The sequence below is a fragment of the Ciconia boyciana genome, chromosome 6, assembly GCF_034638445.1.
Source record: "Ciconia boyciana chromosome 6, ASM3463844v1, whole genome shotgun sequence".
NCBI lineage: Eukaryota > Metazoa > Chordata > Aves > Ciconiiformes > Ciconiidae > Ciconia > Ciconia boyciana.
The window spans coordinates 52,645,936-52,668,290 of NC_132939.1; the positions used below are offsets into that span (position 1 = coordinate 52,645,936).

The following is a 22,355-nucleotide window of genomic DNA, read 5'->3' on the forward strand; positions in this document are numbered from 1 at the left end:
ATTTTTTTTCTTCCACCACACTTTGGGATAAATAAGTGATAGTGATGGTAAATGCTACAGTTCTTTAACCCTATATTTTAAAAGGTTGTTTTGAGTCGTGTATCTCTGAATGCATGTTCCACTGCAGATGGAACACAAGTGGGTACCAGACCAGTAAATCAGATCGTGGTGGGTAATGAGACAATTTTGTTCCAAGAGAAACTTAACAGACTTCACCCCATCAAATATAAAGACTTAAATTCACGTCATTCCTGTTGTATGATGTAAAATTATGTCAGTGATTTTCTTGAGGTAGTGGTGTTTTGGTCAGTTATCACTTTTATATACCTTAATCTTGTACTTTATTTTGCTGTAAAATACTTATTTTGCTGTCAACTCAATTTGTGCTTAGATCAAGGCATAACACAGATGTGGGGAACTATTTTATAGTTGGGGGTCTTGCATATTGCATAAACTATGCAGTAAGCACAGGAAAACATGTGCAGGTACTTGAATGTTAGTTTGCTGAACTCTAACATTAAAAGCAGAAATTGCTGAATAAATCATTGTCTAAATTTGAGCCTGATATGATTTGTGTAGCATTATCTCACCATGGGACAGCAATGAAAATAAACGTGTTTTTCCTTACAGCTTTCATTCTTGAGCGTTGGTTTCTATGGAAACCATCTCATCCTTCAGGGTCACATGGATATGCTGTCTTTACACAACTATTGAAAACTTGTATATGAACATTTGAGCACTTATGTTACAAAAAATACAGACGTTTATTTTTAACTCAGTAGTTTTAAAACTCCTTTGTGCTGTAGCTTGAGTTTAGATTTATGGTAGCTAAATAGCTTTTTTGCCATCCCAATGGTTAGTTACCTACATATCTCTTTAAAATGAAGTCGTTGATTGAAGAGAAAATAACTAGGTTTTAATAAATTCAGCTATAAGCAAAGGCCTTTTAGTGTTCCTTAATTATTTTTTTAAACTATCTGCAAAGGAATAAGCTTATCTGAAGAACATAGCAAATATAGAAAGTGTTCTGCAAGTATTCATTTTTGCTTTGGGAAATCACTTGCATGAGATATTAAGTTGTACTCCAGAATATATCATATGATGCTGCTGACAAAATATATGGGGATAGACTAATGACTGCCATGTGAGTTTGGCATGCACGTGGATTGAAGTCCAAGTGTTTGCACTATGCAGAACAAATCTTTTGAAAATAATTATCTTGGAGCATTTTAATGAATTGTTAATTTATATCCTACTCTCAGTGTGCTTAAATTAAAACAGACAAAGTGTTATATATCTTTTTTTTTTAAAAGGAAAATGATGTTGTTGTTATATGAAGAAGGTCTTCGAGTTGTAATACATACATCCAACCTTATTGCTGAAGATTGGCACCAGAAAACTCAGGGGTAAGCAACAATCTCTAGCACGTGTATGTTCACTTTAATACTTTCCGTAGGTACCTGCTGCTGCTGGAGACTGGATACTAGGTCAGATGATCCAGTACTACAACTCTTGCACTCCTAAGATAGAGCTATCCTGCAGAAAAAAATCAAACCTAGAATGGTGATAGCTGTCTAAGCCTGAACTCTACTTGCTTGCTACTGTAAACAAAATTGTCCTGAACTGGCTGTTACCTTAAACTCAGTCTGACTGATTTAAGGTAATTTATTATGCCATGCTGTCTCTTTGTGAAAAAACTACCTAGCTATAAAGTACTCTTTATACAAATCCAAAGCAGCTGTTTAAAAATTATCTTAATACTGCAAGAATAACACGAATGTGCAGATGTTCTGCTTCTGCTGTGACTGTATCTAGAATGTAACCTGATAAATGCTGGACACCATTGGTTCCTTAATATGGTAGATGACCCAGTATCCTTTCCTTGGAAGGAATCTTCTTCCTGGTTTTTTTGGTGGAAGTTTTTAAACTTAACGGCCAGCTTGGGACATACTTTTGTCTAGAGCACAAAAAATAGGACTAAGTGACATGTTAATATAAGGCACCTCAACCTCTTGTTTTCTTGGCTGTTTTTATGGGAGCATTTTTTAATTAGATCTCCACAGTAACTCAGGGTATAAGATTTCTTCATCAAGCTAACTGAAAATAGCTTTTCAGAAGTTACTGTCACCTTGACATCCATCTTGCTGCAATTAAATATGGCAAGCTTTTGAGGCTTTTCACTTGTCTGAGGCAAGCTCTCATAAGGGTTTTTGAGTGGCAAAAATATAACCACTGATTTTTTACCTTTAAATCTTTTACTTAGGGATAGCTTTAGTATCTTTTGGCAGTTAGCTTTTCAGAAAGCCAAGAAGGCATGAAAATATCTATTTGGGATGCTTAACAAGTTGCCCTACTTGTCAGAGATGAAAAACATTTTTCTTTTTAGCTTTTGCACACTGCAGTAATAGGCAGTATCACCAATATGATGGTTCACTGGCTTCTCTGCTTTATGGGCTTCTGAATTACAAAGGCTAGCATCATCATGTTGTAAAGTTGATAATGCAGAACCTTTGGTTTCCATGGCTACAATAATGTGTGACTGGAAAGAAATTCTAAATGTTTTCCCTGTGTAGTGCCCACCCTATTTTATTCTGATGGAAGTTCTGGAGAGGCAAGTTGTTATTGTGGGCTACTCTTCAAACTGTGCAGAACTTGCAGGTGCCCTAATTGGTATTTTTCTATATCATTACACAAACCAGTAGCTTAGCAGAATGCATTGCAGTGTTCTATTAATACAGAAAATCTTGATGAAAGGACTACTGGTTGGTAAGTCTGAGCCTGGCCTGTTTGACAATGATGAAAGCTGTAAGCATTATGCATGGATAAATGTGTTGAGATTGTTGTTTTCATTCAAAAGTATTAGTTTTATGGTATTGAGTATAAGACTTGATGATTCTGTAATTGTAAAGTAAAGGCAAGTCACTCTATGGTTAGTATCACAATAAATCTGTCTAGTATTCATTTAGGACCTACAGATGTCTTCAATCACTTACTAAAACCATGTGTTAATGTGTGATGTCCTTGTTTTTGTGGCTTTCTTTTTAGAATATGGCTAAGCCCTTTATATCCAAGGCTACCTCAGGGAACAACTGGTTCTGCTGGTGAATCTGAAACTAATTTTAAATCTGACCTTATAAGTTACTTGATGGCTTACAATTCTCCTACGCTCAAGGAATGGATAGATCTGATTCAAGAACATGATTTATCAGAGACAAGGTATATGTTATCTTCTGTTTATAGTAACTTGCATGCTTTTTTTCCCAAAAATTAAACATCTCTGTTAGGACCTACTAGACCATGGATTTGTTTTGTAAGTTTACCTTATTTCAGGCTTAAGTGTTCAAACATGAGTCTAACTTTAGGCAGTTTTTTAAATCTATCTTATGCAGATTGTGTTGAATTGACCAACTTCTAGTTTTATAAACATACATTTTAAAGGAATGAAAAAAGGTGCATCAGCAGTAACTTGACAGAATGTAGCTGTAAGTCATAGGGACTCAGAGTTTAATTTAAGTCAGTCTGGCTTAAATATTTGCTCCAATAAAATTACCAGTGGGAAAAACTGAGTTGTACTTGGTTTGTCATGTAAGAGGGATCATATAAGCAAAGGTTATTGTAATGGGGATTTTATTAAGAATAGGCTTCTGTACTTCTAAGGCCAAGTTCAATCCATATGTGTATGTATAGAATTTTGCCTGTTACAGGCATGGATCGCGTCTGGTAGGCAATGTTATGTTAAGCAATAATATACTTTGTCTTGAAACAGTCTTCTCTAATATCACATTGCTGATATTACTTAAAATAATTCAGGATGCTTAATTCTAATAGATACAGCCCACATTGCCATTGAAATATGGTATTTGCTTCAGAAAGTGTAAATCTCCTTGGCTTCTTCATAGCAGTTTTATAAGCTGGCAAAAATTTGTTGAAAAGAAAAGCTGAAAAAAAGTCATAAACTGTGGTGGAAATAGAGACTGAAACCTTGTCTAGTTTAATGTATAAAATAAAAAATATGCTTTTTTTGATTACATGAAGTCTTACAAGATCGGAGGGGGGGGAAAAAGTATGTACCTTATAGTCAGGTGAGATAACAGCCTGAGGTGCTGCTGTTATTCACTTGGTCATCTGCATGAGCTTGGACAGGTTGGCTGAGCCCTAGCTGATGTGAGTTTATGCATGGGTTAGGGAAGAGTCACTTGTTAGGTTAAAGATCAGTTCCTTGCCTTATAAAATATGTAGGGGACATTCATTCATGGACAAAGCTAGGCATGAGATGGAGTAAGAAACAGCTTCTTAAACTATCTGTTTGTTGTGACTCTGGGCAGGTCTCTTCTCTGTTTTCAGGGCAAAGTCAAACAGGTTACTACACCATTATTAGGAAGACATTTGAAAAAGCTGTAGTTTGTATCTGAGCTAGTAGGTGCCCAAATGAAATCTTGTACCTGAATCTGCTGATTTGGATGTAGCAATAGATTGGCTTTGGTCCAAATTACATGCCCAGTTCTGTGCCAAACGAGGTATTTGCATTTATTGCTGACATCTATCTTCTGCATTTTTGTACACAGAAATAGATGCAGTTCCTGTCTATGCTATAGAACAGCCTGATGGTGCATGACAGCTATATAGGATGCTAATAATAAATTGTACAGCTGAAAATCCACTTTTCTTTATATTGTAAATTTTAAGTGTGAAAGGTTAAATATTTCTGGTTGCACTTCTGTGTTCAACCTTGCGGATAGGTTTTACTTAAATACCTCAATGCTTTACAAACTGAAACACTCCAGAGCTGCAAATAACTTGGTGTGTGGTTTTTTTGTTGTTTGGTGTTTTGTTTTTTTTTTTTTCTTTCTGTAGAGTGTATCTGCTTGGTTCTACCCCTGGACGATATCAAGGTAGTGATAAAGAAAAGTGGGGTCATCTTAGGCTCAGAAAGGTACTAAAACTGTAACATTTTTTGTTAATATCCTTTTAACTGTAAATATAATTTTGGAGAGCTTTATTTAGTTCCTTTCAGTTTTTCCAGCTATGATCAGCAATCTTTTGATACATTTTTACAGTTTAAGTTAGCAATAACATAAGTTTGCAACTTATGACAGTGTAGACGTTGCACATAATATTCCTGGGCATTATTACCATGGTCAGCTTGTGGTCTGAATTGTCATGTGCTTACAGATATCTGAGGAGGCACCATCACTCAAATGACTTCCTGTCTGCTGCTGGTGTTTCTAACAAGTGGGACACTATCAAAATCCAGTCTTCTGTGACTGGGAACCAAATATAGCCTTTTTCAAAGGCACTCACTGAGGAAAGATGTGTTGATACAGACTTTCCTGCACATAGGGGAGAGGCTTATTTTATTTACTTAAATGTTAAGAGCTATTACGGTTTCTTTTTCCCTAATGACCTGGCAAAAAAATCAAATTAAAAAACAGTTTGCACATGAATGATGTCATCAATTCAGTCAGGTCTTTAGTTTTGTTCTACTACATTTCTAAGATTGTGATTTTTTAATTATTATTATTTTAATCAACTGAATAATTAGAAACATGTATTTTTATTTTTTTTACCCCCATCCTCTCCCGCGCTATTTAGATAAGCCATAATGGTAAATCTTCATACAAGATTGCATATCAAGTTTGTAGGGCCCCTTCTTTTTCAGTATTTATTTAGAATCAGGTAAGGTATTTCATGTCATCTGTTAAATGCCTCTCATAATTGGGGAATTTTCAACCTGCATCTCCTGCTGAAGTTGCATTATTTCAAATTTCATTGAGAATTTTACATGGAATTCTAATGCTGTCCATGGCAAACTTCAGTGACATACAAAATGTCTACTTATCACATTGCTTTTCAACACAAGGTTACTCTTTTAGACCTCCTCTTGCTCATAAAGAGCTTGCCCTTTCTGATGTATGTTGTCTGCATGTTTTTTGCCTAGTAAGACACTGAATGAAAACAAAATAAAACAGAAAAAGCCTGTAAAGGATAAAGATGGTCTTGTGGCAAATGTTTCTGTGATTAAAAGGATCAATTTTTTTAGTGACATTGCAGGTAGATCTGGCGACACTACACTGACTGAAGCCATTTAGTTATGTGTCCTTTCTAGAGGGCGGAAAAAGAGGTAGCTACTACATACAATTTAATATGTGCCTATATCCATCTGTTTTTAATGTGACTTTTTAAATTCCATTCACAGCTAAAGAACTCCTCTAAAAGGATTATTTCAATTTTCTCTTCAATTGTTTTCTCTTTCCCCTCTTATTCTGGACTTCTATTGTAGCTGGGGCTTTAGGACATGAGAGGAATTTTATGGCCAACAACCACCAAATATAAAAAGATTTAGTTGTTTAATTTATTGTGACTTCTGAAGCTAATGTTTCATGTTTTTAGGGAAGAGCTGCTAGCATTCTTTTTACCCATTATTTAATGGTTGGCTTTGGTGATTTTGGATAAAACTTGTGATGTTTGATCTTCTCTTGAAGGAACAGTGGGTTTATTTGGAGAGCCTGATGAATTTTTTTTTATTGCAAAGTTAAAAAGATAGTATGAATGTTAATCTTGTCTGTTGTCAGAAGTGAATTATAGAGGATTTATTATATCCGAACCGATATCAAACCCCCAATTAAGGTTTTCGTTGCCTGTTGAAGTCTAACAATGTTTTGATTTCCCTCACTAGCTTTTGAAAGAGCATGCTTCATCAGTACCAGCAAAGGAGTCCTGGCCTGTTGTTGGACAGTTCTCAAGCATTGGTTCAATGGGAGCTGATGGGTCCAAATGGCTGTGCTCTGAGTTCCAGGAGAGCCTGGTGGCTGCAGGCAGCAGTGTGACAACTCTCCTTAAATGTGATGTTCCAATTCATTTGGTATGTCTTTTAGATGCTAGTGACCTTTATTTAGCATTTATTCAATTGTTGTTTAAATCTTAGTCATTGGTTTGCTTTTAACTTTTGGAAGACATTAATGTAGTTTTCATCCTGAAATTATAAGGATGCCACTTAGTGACACTTACTCGTGTATCGTATACTATAAAAATGTACTATAATTTCCATCTGCATGACACTGGAGTATATATAATCTAACCAAAATTATATTCTCATTCTATAGCTTATATTCCATTGCATTTTGTAGATGCAGCTGTTTCTGCTGTTGAGATGTAAATGAACCCTGAGTGATTAATACCTAAAACAAGTTATTTTCTAACCTGGTTATTTTGGTCAGGTTATTAGCACAATTAAGGGGAAGAGCAGAAACAAATTTGGCAGGAGCTTGTTAAATCAAGGACAAAATGTCGTCAAACTATGCCCTTACTGTGTGCTAATTGCCCCTGCATACTTGTACTTGAGATATGAGTGTAAAATCTCATAAAATAATGTTAAGAGCTTACTTTGACCGCTGTGGAAGTGGTTGAAGCAGGATTGTTTGAGTCTTGCTAGCTAATTTTGGTAAGCTCTGCAAGAAAGGTAAAAATATCTTTGTTACTGGCACACAACTAGTTTTAAGCTGCAGTGTAATGTTATTCATTCTGAAAAATTAGGTTTTTAATGTTTGTTTTTTTTCTCAAGTAAGTTTTCTTTAAGGTGATTTTTGTTTGAAAATCCACAGCTTGTGTATTTAGAGCTGCATTATTAAAGTTACTTTTTTCTTTTTCTTTTCCCCCTTCCATGAAGGTTTATCCTACTGTGAACAATGTGAGGCAAAGTCTGGAAGGCTATCCCGGTAAGTAGATGAACCCCCATTTATTAGCTTTTTGCAGTCATAATGTCCTGCAAAATCACTTCAGTGCTTGATGTTGAATGAAGCTGAAGTTGTCATCTTGCTGAGAACTTGATAGAATAGGTGGCAGTAGCATCCTTTTATTACTGTTACTGGAGCTCTGATTCCAGCTCTCCTATTGTGATTGTATAGAAAAAACTTTGTGGGCATTGGTATATAATGTTTAAGTCTGTATAGCCATGTTCATATATCACTGTGTAAGAAAAAACAGCTCTTCCCCACTGTTCTAACTCCAGTCGTGCTTCCATTTTAGCAGAAAATTCAGGTTTGAGTGTGCCAAGTGTCCTTGTGTTTTCGTTGCAGTGTCATCCTGCACATCAGATACAGTGGCAGATACAGAGAATAAGATGTTTCACTACTCATTAGTCATTTTTTTAATATTGGAATATGTGGTTGTTCTGTACAGTCTTTCTGAGTTTGTGTTCATGAAGTCAGTATATTTGTATAGAAAGCATAGCCCCAGACAACCTGAAAGAGCAAGAGGTACTGTAATATTCTGATGCAGTGAAGCTTCTGTTTCTCAAAAGCAAGCACTTATGTGGATTACACCCATGCATGCTAAGGGAGCTGGCTGATGTCAGTGCGAAGCTGTTGTTGATTAGTCTTCAAAAGGTCAAGGCAATTGGAAGAGATTAATGAGGACTGAAAGAAAAGAATTCTTTCCTGTCTTCAGGAAGGGTAAGGAGGAGGATCTGGGCAACTATAGACCTGTCAGCCTCACCTTGATCCCTGGGAAGGTGATGGTACAAGGAATCCTGGAAACCATTTCCAAACATACGATGGACAAGAAGGTGATTGGGAGTAGTCAGTATGGATTTATAAAGGAGAAATTGTGCTTAATTAACCTGATGTCCTTCTACAATGAGATGACTGGATTGATGAATGAGAGGAGTGCACTGGATGTTGTTTATCTTAACTTTAATAAGATATTCGACACTGTCTCCTAAAACGTAATTACAGACAACCTGATGAAGTACAGCTGGATGAGTGGACAGTGAGGCAGACTGGAAACTGGCTGAACTGCCAGGCCTCAATGGTTGTGCTGAATGGCACAAAAGCCAGCTGGAGGTCAGCCACTAGCATTGATACTGGGTCCATGCGTTTAATATCTTCATTAATGACCTGGATGGTGGGGCAGAGTACACCCTCAGTGAGTCTGCAAATGATACAAACTCAGGAGGAGTGGTTGGTGTCTCAGACGATTGTGCTGCCATTCAGAGGGACTGTACAGGCTGGAGAAATGGGCTGACAGGAACCTCATGCAGTTCAACAGAGGACAGTGCAAAGTACTGTGCTGGGGCAAGAATAACCCCAGTCACCAGTACACGCTGGGGGTTGACTGGGGGAAAGCAGTTTTGCAGAAAAAGACCTGGGAGTGCTGGTGGTCACTAGGCTGAAGATGAGCCAGCAATGCATCCTTGTGGCAAGAAGGCCAACAGCATCCTGGGCTGCATTAGGAAGCACTGCCAGGAGGCTGAGGGAGGTGACCCGTCCCCTCTGTTTAGCACTGGTGAGACCACATCTGCAGTGCTGTGTCCAATTGTTGGCTTCCCAGTACAGGACAGACATGGACATACTGAACCAAGTCCAGCAAAAGGCCACGAAGATGAAGAAGGGATTGGAGCATGTCATACAAGGGGAGACTGAGAGAGCTGGATAATTCTTCAACCTGGAGAAGAGGACTTTCCTGGGAGATCTTACCAATGTGTATAAATACCTGATAGGAGGTATAAATACCTGCAAAGTAGAGGCAGATTCTTCATATGATGGCCAGTGAAAGAACAAGGCAATGGACATAAATTGAGATACAGGAGATTCCAGTGTACCCTTGCAGCAAAAATGTTTTCTGATGTTTAGAGGGAATGGGTTGCTCAGAGAGGATGCAGAGTCTCCATTCTTGGAGATACTCAAAACCTGACAGGACACTGTACTGAGCAACGTGCTCTGTTTGACCCTGCTTTGAGCAGGGAGCTATTCTACATGATCTCCAGAGGGTGCTTCCAACTTCAGTGATTCAGTGATTCTTTGGCATTGCTGAATCCATAAACCTGTGTTCCTGTTCCAAGCTGGATACCTATGCTCCTGCGTAGTATGAAGTAGAGTAGCTGTTGAGCTCTTCTAACAATGGGTGGAATTTGAACACAGGGCTAGCAGGAGTGCTTGCAGCTCTTTCTTTCCTCTGAATGGAGCAGTGTTTGGACATTTGTAGAAACTGCAGCCAGCGAGTTTATTGGTATCTATGGTTCCCACAAGTAAGTTAGGGTCTTTTGAAATACATCTGGTTGTCTACAGCATCTGTTTAACAGAGTTGATACTCTTGAAAGTCAGAGATGCAATCTGCACAATGACTCCTTACTGTCATTTCTTTCATATTGTGAAATAAATTGGTGAATTACATAACTCTGTATTTGTGCAAATTAACAGTTCCGTGGACCCCTGCAGTTAGTGCATCCCTGAGAGTAGTAAAGCTTTTGTAACAGGTCCTTATGGTGTCTTCTAGGACAGGTTGAATGCAGTAGGTTTTGCATCATGTTTTTAATACACAACACTAATATAACTCAGTATGCCATGGCTGATTCTTCTTTAAATTCATTTCAAGAAATCACAACATGCATTAGCCAAAGACCAAATCAATACAAATACAATTTCATCAGAGACATTCTTGCTCTGTGAAATAATGTTGTTTGGTGGATTGTGGGTTTTTTTGTTGAAAGGTGCTTGTTTTATTCCCTCTGGCTTGTATGGGTATGATTCTAATCTGTTGATATCAAGTGGTTTCATAATAAAAAATTACCCATACACATCTATCTTCTAAGAGGACTTAATTCTATAGCCTGTATACTGTTTCTCTTTTTCCTAGTGTAAATCTGCTACGTAGTGTTAGTGTTCAGGAACTTGCTAAATTATAAGAACGAGAAAAAACTAAATCTATATACCATTTTGTACTACTGGAGCATTTAACCATTTTCTGAAAATAGATAATGAGGATGGTACAGATAACTTATTCCCCAAGCTGCTTGCTGCTTTTAGAATGTCTTTCAAAAAACAAACGTACGTGTTCTGTTTTTTTCCTTAAGCTGGTGGCTCGCTTCCGTACAGTATACAGACAGCACAGAAACAGCTGTGGTTGCATTCCTATTTTCAGTAAGTAGAACTCAATTCTTTGTGGGTTTTTTTTAGACTGTATGTTTAAACTTACAATGCTGTCATGTTTGAGTGTTAAAAGCAAATTAAGGGGACGTGGTCAGAAGCATGTTATTCTTAAACTCCTTAAAATAAAAGCCTTTAGTTCCTTATCTTCTAGTCTTATCTCCAAAACATAGTCAAAATGTGCTATTTATCTGTAAAAATTATATGGGATACTGTTGCTAATGGAGGACACTACCAGATTTTGGATTCTGTAAACTTCTAAATTAAGCTTTCCTTCTCTGAATCGGAATAATGTTGCTCCTCTCTTTTTTTTTTTTTTTTTTTTCCAGTTGTATTTCACTTTCCTACTTGTGCCTTGGTATTAACAGGATTCCAGCTGAGCCACAACAGGGTTAGGAAGGCTTTTTTTGTTTATTTTTTGAGTGCAGCAGTCCTGCTGCAAAAATTCTCAGCCCCTTATGGTAATATCATCTTTTGTTAAAGGTGCCTGACGTTTTCCATTAAGAACTTCTATTTTCACTTGCTACTAATATTGCCAAATTCTGTCTAACACATTCTATGCCAGATGTTGCCCTCAGGCTGAATCTTTAAAAACTTAAGCGTGTTTTGAGAACAATGGGAAAAGTTGTTTTGCACAGATCAAAAAAAAGAATTAAATCTGGTAACCTCTTACAAGACCACAGCTCCCCATTCCTTTCACCAGAAACTTTTACCTCTTCCAGGTGGAAGCTGCGCTGGTAAGATACTTTACCCATATCTAAGTAAGAGTTTGTAAAGTTGTGTATATATTCAGAGGGCTGAGAATACAATTGCTAGTTGCAGAGAGCATCCTCCATTCTAGAGTGAACATGATTGCTGCTGTGAGCCTTGCTGGTCAATGTCCAAGGAATGGAACTGGAACAGAAAGCATGTGAGGCTTTGTCTCTCCTGCCTTTGAAGTGTGGCCTCTGAGCACATTCAGCAAAGGAAGAAAGCTACAAACACCTTCAAGACTTCAAGATTGTTCAGTCGTGATTCAAAAAGTGAGGAGATCATAAAACTGGGGGTGTTTGTGCAGCCTTAATTCAGGTTTCTATAAGAGTATACTTAATGAGAACCTTATTGGAAGAGAAATGTAACCTTTTTTCACTAGTCTCTTATTTACTGCACAGAACATTACTTGATAATGAGACCATTCATTGTTTTATTCCTGTTTAATGGGAAAACACCTACATACCTGTCTCATTGGGCATATTAGGGTTCTGCTCTAGCAACAGAAGGGCTGTTTTAAATTCATCTGTCGAATTGGTTGCAGATGACAAGTGGCCCTGCATCACTGCTGTGTAGTGGCCACGCAGATGCAGATTCTTACCTTGCAGTAATACAAGATGCTAGCCCTTGATGAGAGCCCGCATGTAAGCTGTTACCATAGAGCAGATGACATACAGCAGCTTCTTATCCGTGGTAACCTGAGAGACACAGAAAATGGTAGGTCCTGTTTCAATAGAGTTAAATATAAGATGAGCTATTTTAAAGACTTGCCATAATGCAAAGCTTTGAGCAGTAGAAGGATTAGAGGAATTTGTCTTTACCTTGCTGGAAAATAGTACAAAACCAGCAAGAAACTAGGGACCCTACCAGAGTTGAAAGAAGAGAAATACTTTATACTTACAGTAAAGGAGAAGGAATAGCTCTTCTTTACAGGTAGGGAGACATGAATGGAGTTGGAAAATGGTGTCATATAGTCTCACCCAAAGAGGTAGAACCTCTGCCCCAGGCATACAATTTTCATAATGTCTGTGGGCTGCTTTTCTATCTCTTCTGCCAGTTGAGTGTATTTAACCTGTAATGCAGCTCTGAATTGTAATTTCTCAAAGTAATTTTTCAAAAGAACAAGATGACTAAACTTAATGTTGTTTTTACTTTTCTGATCATAGCAATTGATTACTAGACTGCTTTGTTAGATTAGCTACTGTGTAAATGGTGCAACTTGCTCAGTTTTCTCTCTGGTAGGGTTGCTGTGTTTTCCTTTCAGCATTCAGTATTACTCATTGATAAGGAGAGATTTGCAATGCTTAATGATTTATGTTAATTGCTGCTTTTGAAACAGTTGATCGGCTTTAGCGGTACATAAAACACTGTATTTTAATGCTCATTTAATTGATTTACTTTTAATACCACATGCCTTATGTTTGTGCAGTTACCTTGTCAAATTTTTATTTTCAAAGAATGGAAGAAATTGGTTTGACAAGAGCTTGTTTGATTGCTGTTGACAAGTCCATAATAGTAGTTGTACTAGAGCTTTATGTGTTCTTTAGGCCTATAGAGTTTTGAAGAATTAATTGTCTGTCTTCTCAGTTCGAAGAACTAGAGTGGTGTTTCTCTAACATCATAACAGATGAGAGATATGGAACATTTACACACAGGACCTACTGTTCTCTTATGGTTGAGACTAATGGTGTGAGTTGTTTTAACTATGCTCAAGCCTTGTTGCCAGTATCTTGAGATGGAAAGCTCATTCACTGTTTGAAGTAAGAAAAAAATGATGAAAGAGGTGGTAGTGTAGAAAATGAGTTATTCCTGTCTCTGCCAGGAATGGGTTGAGCGTGTCTGCACAGATTAATTTTCAGGATGTTAGGATTATCTGGCTTCCCTGCCTAGGTAGCTTCACTTGTAAAGGGGCCTGTGTCTGCTGCTTTACCTCATTTGTGCCAGAAATGTCTGATATTGGTGGCAATCAATACTTGCTGTATGTCTTCCAGCTAAATGTACTGTAATTGCAGTGTAGTCTCCTTTTCAAACTCAAAAATTCATTGCCGAGTAAAACAAATATTAATCAAACATTTAAAAAAAGATACTTCTAAAATTTTGCAAGTGTTTACCTATAAAAGCAAAAACTTATAAGCATTCACATTTGTATTGCAGTGCAAGTGAGTGCAAAGTATTTTCTATATTGCAAAAGATACTTTATTGATGACTTTTTCCCTCCTCCTTTACCAAAAAAACCCAAATTATGTGAAACTCAAAAATAGCTATTGGAAAAATGAAGGGTAGGAGGGGCAAAAGCTGTTGTATTTTAAGAGTTGGAAAGTAGATTACCTCTTTAATTCAATGCACCTAATCATCACATTAGAAGCTGTGTAATTAAAAAAAAGAAAAGCTGAGATGCCACAAAAGACTGGGAGGGAGGAAGTAGCAGCAAGTTACTGGTAAAAATGTAAGGATTAGCAGTCTAAAGTCAGAGTTAGGCTGTGTTAGTGATAAGGAGTTCTAGTCCTAGGAGTGTAAAAGAATTAAAAAACTAGCAAAAAGGCTTTCATGTTTTATTGTTCAAATTCTGATGATACCTACTCACAAAACTCCTTTTCCTCACTCCACACTTGAGCTTTTAGTTTACATGGTATACCATGACCTCTGACTGTCACAAAATAACTACTTCAAGCTGTGGTTTTGCTCCATAAAATTTCTCAAAGCTAGTTTCATTTAACTTACCATATTTATCTCTGATGAGACTGAATATGCCTGAAGTTTACTGCAACATGAGATCAGTCCTGTGTACATCCTCTGGCAGCTGCATTCTGATGAAAAGTTTACAGCTTAAAATGTTAAGCCAATTTGACTAGAAGTAGTCTGAAATTGTTATATTGACATATGCTCTCATCCTTGCTGTGCAAAGCAACTGCACTTGTATTTTACTTTAGGCTTTTTGTAATTTGTTGGGTTTTGGGGTTTTTGTTTGGTTTTGGGGTTGTTGGGGGGGGGGGTGGTGAAGGGTTTTTTGTGTTTTTGTTACCAGTTTGTCTTCAAAACAAAAACAGGGTTTTGTTTTGTGTTTTGGGGGTTTTGTTTTGTGTTTTTTTTCTTCAAAAATATGCCAGGAAAGTTCCATGGTGAAGTTGAAATTTAGCTGTATTAAGAATAGATTAAAAGAGATATTGTACCCATCTGAAACCCCTCCAGTTCTTTTGGTTTATCACTTCATTATGCAGTCTGGAGATAAGCTGACTTTTGGGCTGAAGGGAAAACATTTCTTAAATACTTCTTTGCTGCTAATGCTTTTACTAAAAGCATCTGAGTTTTTCAATGAAGTAATTACTTAAACAAAAAAACCCCCCAAAACAACCATACCTGATCAACGAACGTAATCACTTTCTTTCCCCTTTTTTGTCCTTACATATTTTTGCTGTCCTGTTAAAGCAAATATGGCTAAAATGTATGCTCCCCTTTCTGATTTTAACTTTCTGGAAGACCAGTTTCAATCATTTGTGATTGAAACTAACTGCAATTAGATTACTGTAGAATGTAAATGGAAGAGAAGCAGTAGTACTCTTGCTAAAACACAGTATTCAATTGTACCTGTCAAAGATGATAAGGAGGCAAAAAGGCAGTAGACTGAGATAGTATCTGAAAATTATTGCCGTTAATAGTGGGGGGAGAAGTCTGTCCTCATGTAAGGCAGTAAGATAAAACTAAAGACAATCTGTGTTCAATTCCCAATTCTACTATTTTTCCTGGTTTTCATTTCTACAATGTTACTGGAGTTACCCAATTATTTTTTTGCCTTAAACTTAAAGATAATATTTGCCTAAACTGTCAGTTGTGAGATAAAAGCTATTAACAACTGTTGAGTTATGGTACAGCCTTACAATCTGTATGTATATAAAGTGTAGAGTTCTGTAGGGGAACACAAGTTTAGTTAGTTGTTTCTGTATCATATATCTTAGTCTATTCTTCAAAAACAGACTTCAGTGTGGCTTGCTTCAAAATATAAAGATGTCTAGTTTGCTCCAAACATGCATACAGTGTTTCAGCTCTTGCCCTTTAGGAATACAGGACCAGTTCTCAGAAACAGTTTTCTTTCCTTCATCGGAGGATAGGGTTGTTGAAGTAAGTAGGTCTTGACCCCTGAACTGCAAAGCCTCTCGACTTAATTCATGTGAAAGTTAATCCTGAAAGTCAACTTGGGTAAATAATTCCAGCCCTTCCACTTCAGTCTTCTTAAGCTTTTAAATTAACACAGTTCACTTAAGTTTCTCGATTCTTTTTGATTTGCCTTTTGGAAGAGAATGCTAAATTAGGGAAACAAGATTGTGATAACCAAAACCAGAGCCTATTCTGTTCCGAACTGAGGAAAGAAAAGTCTCTGGGTGGAGGAAGGTGTATTTGGAAGCCTTCTTCCTGATTTTGAGTGAGGACTATAATAGCTGTGAGTGCAAAGTGCTTCTAAATACCATGATTACATACCTTCAGTTATGTACATATATTTACTGCTTGCTTACAGTTTAGTTTGTAACATTGATGCTGAATTACCCCAGCAATGGCTTGTTGTTGTAACCTATTTTTTATATATCTACATAGATATGACCTCTACTCTCTTAAGCCCTCAAATTTCTCAGTGGCTTAGGGGCACAGAAAAGGGAAGAGGAAAGGGTAGTGTCAAAAATCTGTCAGTTGCTCCCTGCCTCTACTTCATGCATAATAAATTGTAATGGGCTTGGGGAATTTTGCGAGGTTTAATTTGGTGCCAAGCTCCTTTGCTTAAAGGCATAACCATTGATAGTCTTCAAAGAAGAAATATTGGCTGGAAGTTTGGACTTAGCTTCTTGAGTGCTAGCTGGAGTGGAGGAATGGAAAAACTTGTTAGGAGAGCCTGATACACTGAGGAGAATATCTGTCTGGTTTGTTTGTAAAGAAGAAAAAAATCCTGCCCTTCTGGCTTCTAGTAAGATTGGATTTCAGGATTAAAATTTTAGTTAAACAAAGTATTTTCAGCCTTTCTGTAGGGGGGAAAAATGTATTAAATGTTACAAGTATAGGGTAGTATTACCAAAAACATGGCACTGTAGTATGGTGAGTAATTTTTAGAGCGCAGAATAAAACTGTATATGAAAAGAATTCCTGTTCTTTTTCTAGCAAGTGGTCAGCAGAAATTTCAGGTCGAAGTCATGCTATACCTCACATTAAGACATACATGAGACCCTCTCCTGACTTCCAGAAGATTGCATGGTTCTTAGTTACAAGGTAAACAACTAACCATACACCTCTCACTTAAAAAAAAGTCATATATAAAGTTCTTGTCAATTGCAGGCCCAGGTGAGTTACTGCCATAATCCTCATAATGCTACAAGTAGTGATATGAATTTTTGTCCATATTTAATGTTTCCTCATTGCACTGCTCCTTTTGTGGCTGTAGATTGAAATGATTATGTCAGGAACTGTTGGCAATCGCACCAAAATCTTGTCTGAACTGTAACTGCCAATTTTGGGGTTCAGTATCAACTGAAGTGATAAGTATTTTTAAACCTTGGGTTGAGCTTCTTTAACTCATGCTGTACATGAATGTGCTCTGGTTTGTACAAAATAGATATGGGTTAAGCCTAAGTTTATTCTTGTGCTACCTTATTATTATTAAAAACCATGTTGATACCTAATACTTGGAATCTGGCCTTTTGTCAGATTGAGTTGTTAAGCAGTCTAGCTTGAAGTCTAGCTTTGTATTTCTGTTGTTTGTTTTTTAAAGAAGCCAAAAGAGGGAGCAAGAAATTTCTTGATGTGAGGGGAGAATGTCTTATTGTGAATGAAAAATACAGATATGTTTCAGTTTTGCCAAAACTGATTTTTGTGCAACCCTATGTACTATAGATCATGATCTTTGTATCCTCACTCTTAAATAGTCAGTTACTTTAATCTTTTTTTCCTCTTTATATTCTGGCTTTTTAAATTTCATCACGCATTGATACTGTTGCTTGCAATAGTAAGTAGTGATTAAGGTGCTTTTGAAAGGGTTAAAGTCATTCAAATGTGATGCTGAGTCCACCTAATACAGAAATCCGTGGTTGCTTTTATTTTTTTCTCACGTTTCTTCTGTTACACCATTTGCTACTATCAAAAAGCATCCAGTATGTCTGTCAGTTAAAACGTAATGTTTAAGCTTTGTATTTTGCTGTAGAAGTAGGTTTTGATAACAATTGCATTTATTTTTTGACTCCCAACTTGATCTGCTTCATAGCAGATACTGATGAAGGATCAACTACAACATTATGCTGAACAGGACATTAAAACAAAAATGCCTCTTTGATAAATACTTGTTTTCATAAATATATCAAAGAACAAAATGCCAGGCGCAAAAGATATTGTTTAACACTTGCAAAAATGCTCTGTAGTAAATGTATTATCATGTAACTAGTCGTAATTGAGCTAGCCTTTAATCTTCCTAAGTCATCAAATTGAAGCTATTTACCAATACCAAGTTCCTTTCTGAAATGTTCAGAGAAGATTCAAAAGGCTGAATTTGTCTTGTAGATTTCTATGATATGAGTAGACTTGTATAATTATCCACGTGTTGTATGAATACCCTTCTATATATTGTCTCTACTACTCCCACTGTGCTGTAAAAATAGCAACAAGGAATAAGACCAAATCACTTCTTATGAAAAGACTGATCTGATTGAAGTTCTCCTGCTAGAAGTGCATTGCTACAGCTGTGGTACTTAAGCATTTTCTGCTGTGAATATTATGCCTCACTGAAAGGCTTTGTTTCTCTTTGCAGTGCCAACCTATCTAAAGCAGCTTGGGGAGCTCTGGAGAAAAATGGTACGCAACTGATGATCCGTTCTTACGAACTTGGAGTCCTTTTCTTGCCTTCAGCATTTGTAAGTTCATAGTTCAAGTACAAATCCTGGGATATGCTGAGAATCTGCAAATATTGATGAATACAAATGTGACTGAATAATCTCCTTACTAGGTTCTGTGTTTCCAGGTTAGAAAGCTAATAGCAAGTGGAGTTTACATAAGGTATTCTTTAAAATAGAAACAGTCTGTTTTCCTACACAGCAAGTATGGATTTGGTATCGATGGGACTTTTGTTGTGTTACTGAAAGGCAATAATATTTTAAAATTGTAACATATACTGACTGTTGCTGGAAAGGTTGATCAAATCTCTTTTGTGCTGCTTGAAACTAGGCTGTGAGTGCATATTCACATTGAAGTGATGCGTATGGGTTGTAACATGGAAAAACAATTCCTAATGTTGCACTGATTGCTGTTCTTGCTCTTTTCCTGAAATGCATTTGCAAAGCCATGTGACTGTCTCTTCTCAAATTTTCTGCTTTGAGAACAAGTTCTCAAATGCGTCTTCTAAAGTCTCTGGTATAAATCTAAGAGAATCTTCGTTAAAGGCTGTTTAAAAGCTGAAGGACTGTATCTTTGAAACCTATGTGACGGCAGCACTCGTTATGTAGAAGACAAGCTTGACCCAAAATAACTACTATTCTAGTGTGTGGAGCAGAGGACTGGGAGACACAAAATGTTTTCATGGCAACTAAGGTCTATCTAGCTTGTAGTCTAAGCGCAGTTGTAGCAGATGCCATGGGGATTAGCACAATAAATGGTATGTATATCTCTTTAGTATAATGTTACCTATGATTTATTTTAAAGGCTTTCCAGGATGAAAATTGTATCCAGACCTTGATGGTTACTCGCCACAACTTGGTGTATTCTCTTAACACATCAAGTTCCTTATTGAACTACTCTTGCTGTTTTATAGCCCCCTATAGAATCCTGTGGTACTGAATACTGTGACTTAATTGTGCATTGTACTTAAGAAAAAAAGCTTCCCTTTTTTGTTTGGTTTTTGTCTTATTTAGATCTACTGCCTGACAGTGGGGAGATGTGAGTTTCTTGTTCCTGTTGATGAGTTTCTTGTTCCTTCTGCTCTCTGGTGAACCTATTAGTACAAAAATGTTATCAACAGCAGTTAGTCTATGATCAGAAACCATTCAGACTCCTTCCTGTGTGAAATTTCTTCTTTTCCAGAGAAGAAATTCCAAGTTTCTCTGAAAAAGCGTTTGTATGCTAAAAGTCATTAGAAATATTTTTCTGAAGAATACCATTTTTCCTAGATAATGTTCACAGATGTTCACATGTTTCATCATTTCTGTTGATTAGCAATGTACTCCCAAATGAATATTTAATAATATTATGACATTGTAAAAATGTTTACCTACCATAACTGTATAATTGCAGTCTCCTAAGATCGCAGTAATTAAGATTGATAGTTTCTGGCTGTAGCTAAAGAGCTCCTGTATCTCACTCTTGACATTTATTAAGGAGTTTACATAGTAGTGTGGTCTCTGATATTGTGAACCTTAGAGACAATCTCAGACATCATTCTCCAGCATGGTTTATGTGGAAGAAAACTTTTAGAGAAAATGCGTTAATCAGAGACTGAAACAAGAAAAATTGTGCAACTTCCTATAGTAGGAAGCATTGCTTTTGATATCACTGCACTCTAAAAAAAAAAAAAAAAAAAAGAAAAAAGCAAACATCACTTGCATAAAAAATTATTAATGCAAAAATATTGTGTGAAAAGATTTTACTTTTAACAGCAACTGACCTGAAGGGATAAAATAATGTTCTAAGAAGTTGGCAACTGTTACCTCCAGATGCTGCCAGGCAAGGAATTTATGTATGGTACTGGTATGACTGTACCCAGTGGATGAAGCTTTTTGTATGAACATAACTGATCACCAGACTGCGCAGTCATTTTACATAATTTGAATATTCCTGTTCTGATTCTGGCTTTTCCATGCATTGCTAGTTTTGGAAAACATACTTCAAATGGGTAGAACATCAGGAATAATTGAGTTAGTCTTTTTGCCAAGACTGACCCTGCCTGTTTCAGATCTGAGCAATCTGCAAAATTTTCACTTAAAACCAAAAAACAACAAAAAAACCAACCACCCAAAGCCCCCTGTGAGAATGTTTGGCTTGCATTCCATCCTGAATCTTGCATTCTATGCAGGATTTCTTGCATGTGGAGCAGGGGAAGGGGGATCACCAGAACATTTTTCAGAGGGCCAAAACTTATGTGAAAAGATCTTGAATTTTCTTCCCCATGCCTAAAATTGTAAGTCTTAATGCCTTTGATCTCATTCTTGTGAGTTTTTCTATAACTAACTGAGTTTCATTCTAAAATCAGACTTGATTTTGATGAACAGCATGATTTGTTCAGGAGCATTTAATTTTATCAGAAATATAAAAGATTCTGAAGCACTCGAACCTTAGAAAATTTCAGCAATCTGAAGTTAAAACTTTACCTTCTCTGCAAACTAGTTAGACCTTTCTGCTATTAATGACTTTTTAATCATTCTAGGTGTTTATTTAGACCAAAATTATTAATGTTTTTTTCTGCTCTCAGTCCAGTCTTAGCAGTTGGAATAAAATCCACTTAGCTGCTTGAGAGATTGAAGATTATTAAAAATGGAAGTGTATTTTTATTCTTGTGTTGCATCAAAATAACCAGAATTTAAATGCAGTGTCTAGGCTAAGTTTACTGCTGATCAAAACCAGATTGGATACTTATTAAGCATCTGCTCCAGCCTTTAGCAGAAGCTCGCAGGCCTGTTTACACAAGAAAATTTAGAGATAGATTTTGCTATAAATCCAATACGAGTACTCTACTAGTAAAAACAACTATAAAGAATGGTTTTGGTAAATACTCTTGGGTAAACGGTTCCTAATGCATCTCAAGCCTTGTGGTCATCAGGGTGAGAGGCAAAAAAGACATTGGTTGGGTCTGCTCTCAGGAGAGGAAAGGTTTCACTGAAACATTGCAAAAAATTTGACCTCTTCTCTCCCTTCTTGCCAAACCTCTGTTTAGGGACCAGAGAGAATTCTGCTTGGTGTGGGAGGGGGGCTACATTGCTTTGAATCTTAAAGGCTTTTCAGCAATTTTTGCTGCATTCTATATTCATATGCACACTCTAAATTTGTTTGTGAAATGAACCCCAGAGAACACTTGGTTTTTAAATGTGTAAGAGTCCTTGACTTCTAGCATTCTGTTTTTTCCTTTTGATCAGCCTTTTGGAAAAGGCAGTCAGGGTGTTCCTGTTCCTATCCACGCTATGTTCAGGAAAAGATCATATTCACCTATTGCTATGTAGCTCTATGTTATTTTCACATTAGTTGAAGCATTAAGCAGTGTGAAAACTTCCTGCAGTGCAGAAGAGTCACTGCTGAAAATTTGACCATTAAGTAAGCGGATGAAAAATGTTTATTTTGTTTTTAAAGTTTGTAGTAGCATAAAGGAGGGAGTATTAATACATTTCATACACTGGGAGCAAGAACTGTAATCTTGTATAGTATGCCTGCAAGGTAATATCAGATTAATTAGAGAAGTAGGATTTGTCTGCTGCCAATGTGCTCCGCTGCTCCCTACTCTGATTGTTGTGACTGTCCCCTAGAAAGACTTCAGGCTTTAAGACTGTAATAGTGTTATTGTGCTGCCTTATCTAACACCTGTATAACTGTCAACCATACAGCAATAATGAAGTTCTAGTTTTCAACTTGGGAGTGTGCACCTTCTCTCTTATTAAGAAAAAATTGTCATGAAAATTACAGTTTCTGTGCTGCTTTGTGATTTCTTTTTAAAGTTGAAAATAAACACAACTTATA

At 36.8% G+C, this 22,355-nt stretch overlaps 1 protein-coding gene across 2 annotated transcripts in view; it reads left to right on the forward strand.

Annotated features, from left to right (window-relative positions):
• TDP1 (tyrosyl-DNA phosphodiesterase 1) overlaps window positions 1-22,355 on the forward strand; it is a 52,757-nt gene that overhangs the window by 8,788 nt on the left and 21,614 nt on the right. Inside the window, exons 7-15 of one of the 2 annotated variants that reach the window (XM_072865474.1) lie at window positions 1,314-1,406; window positions 3,046-3,216; window positions 4,855-4,933; window positions 6,677-6,862; window positions 7,667-7,715; window positions 10,850-10,916; window positions 16,815-16,922; window positions 18,451-18,553; window positions 19,547-19,682. In XM_072865474.1, coding sequence (XP_072721575.1) covers window positions 1,314-1,406; window positions 3,046-3,216; window positions 4,855-4,933; window positions 6,677-6,862; window positions 7,667-7,715; window positions 10,850-10,916; window positions 16,815-16,922; window positions 18,451-18,553; window positions 19,547-19,624 — 934 coding nt within the window. In that variant the 3' untranslated portion in view covers window positions 19,625-19,682. Of the gene's footprint in view, window positions 1-1,313; window positions 1,407-3,045; window positions 3,217-4,854; window positions 4,934-6,676; window positions 6,863-7,666; window positions 7,716-10,849; window positions 10,917-16,814; window positions 16,923-18,450; window positions 18,554-19,546; window positions 19,683-22,355 lie in introns of those variants that run through there. The other variant, XM_072865473.1, reaches the window with a different exon arrangement.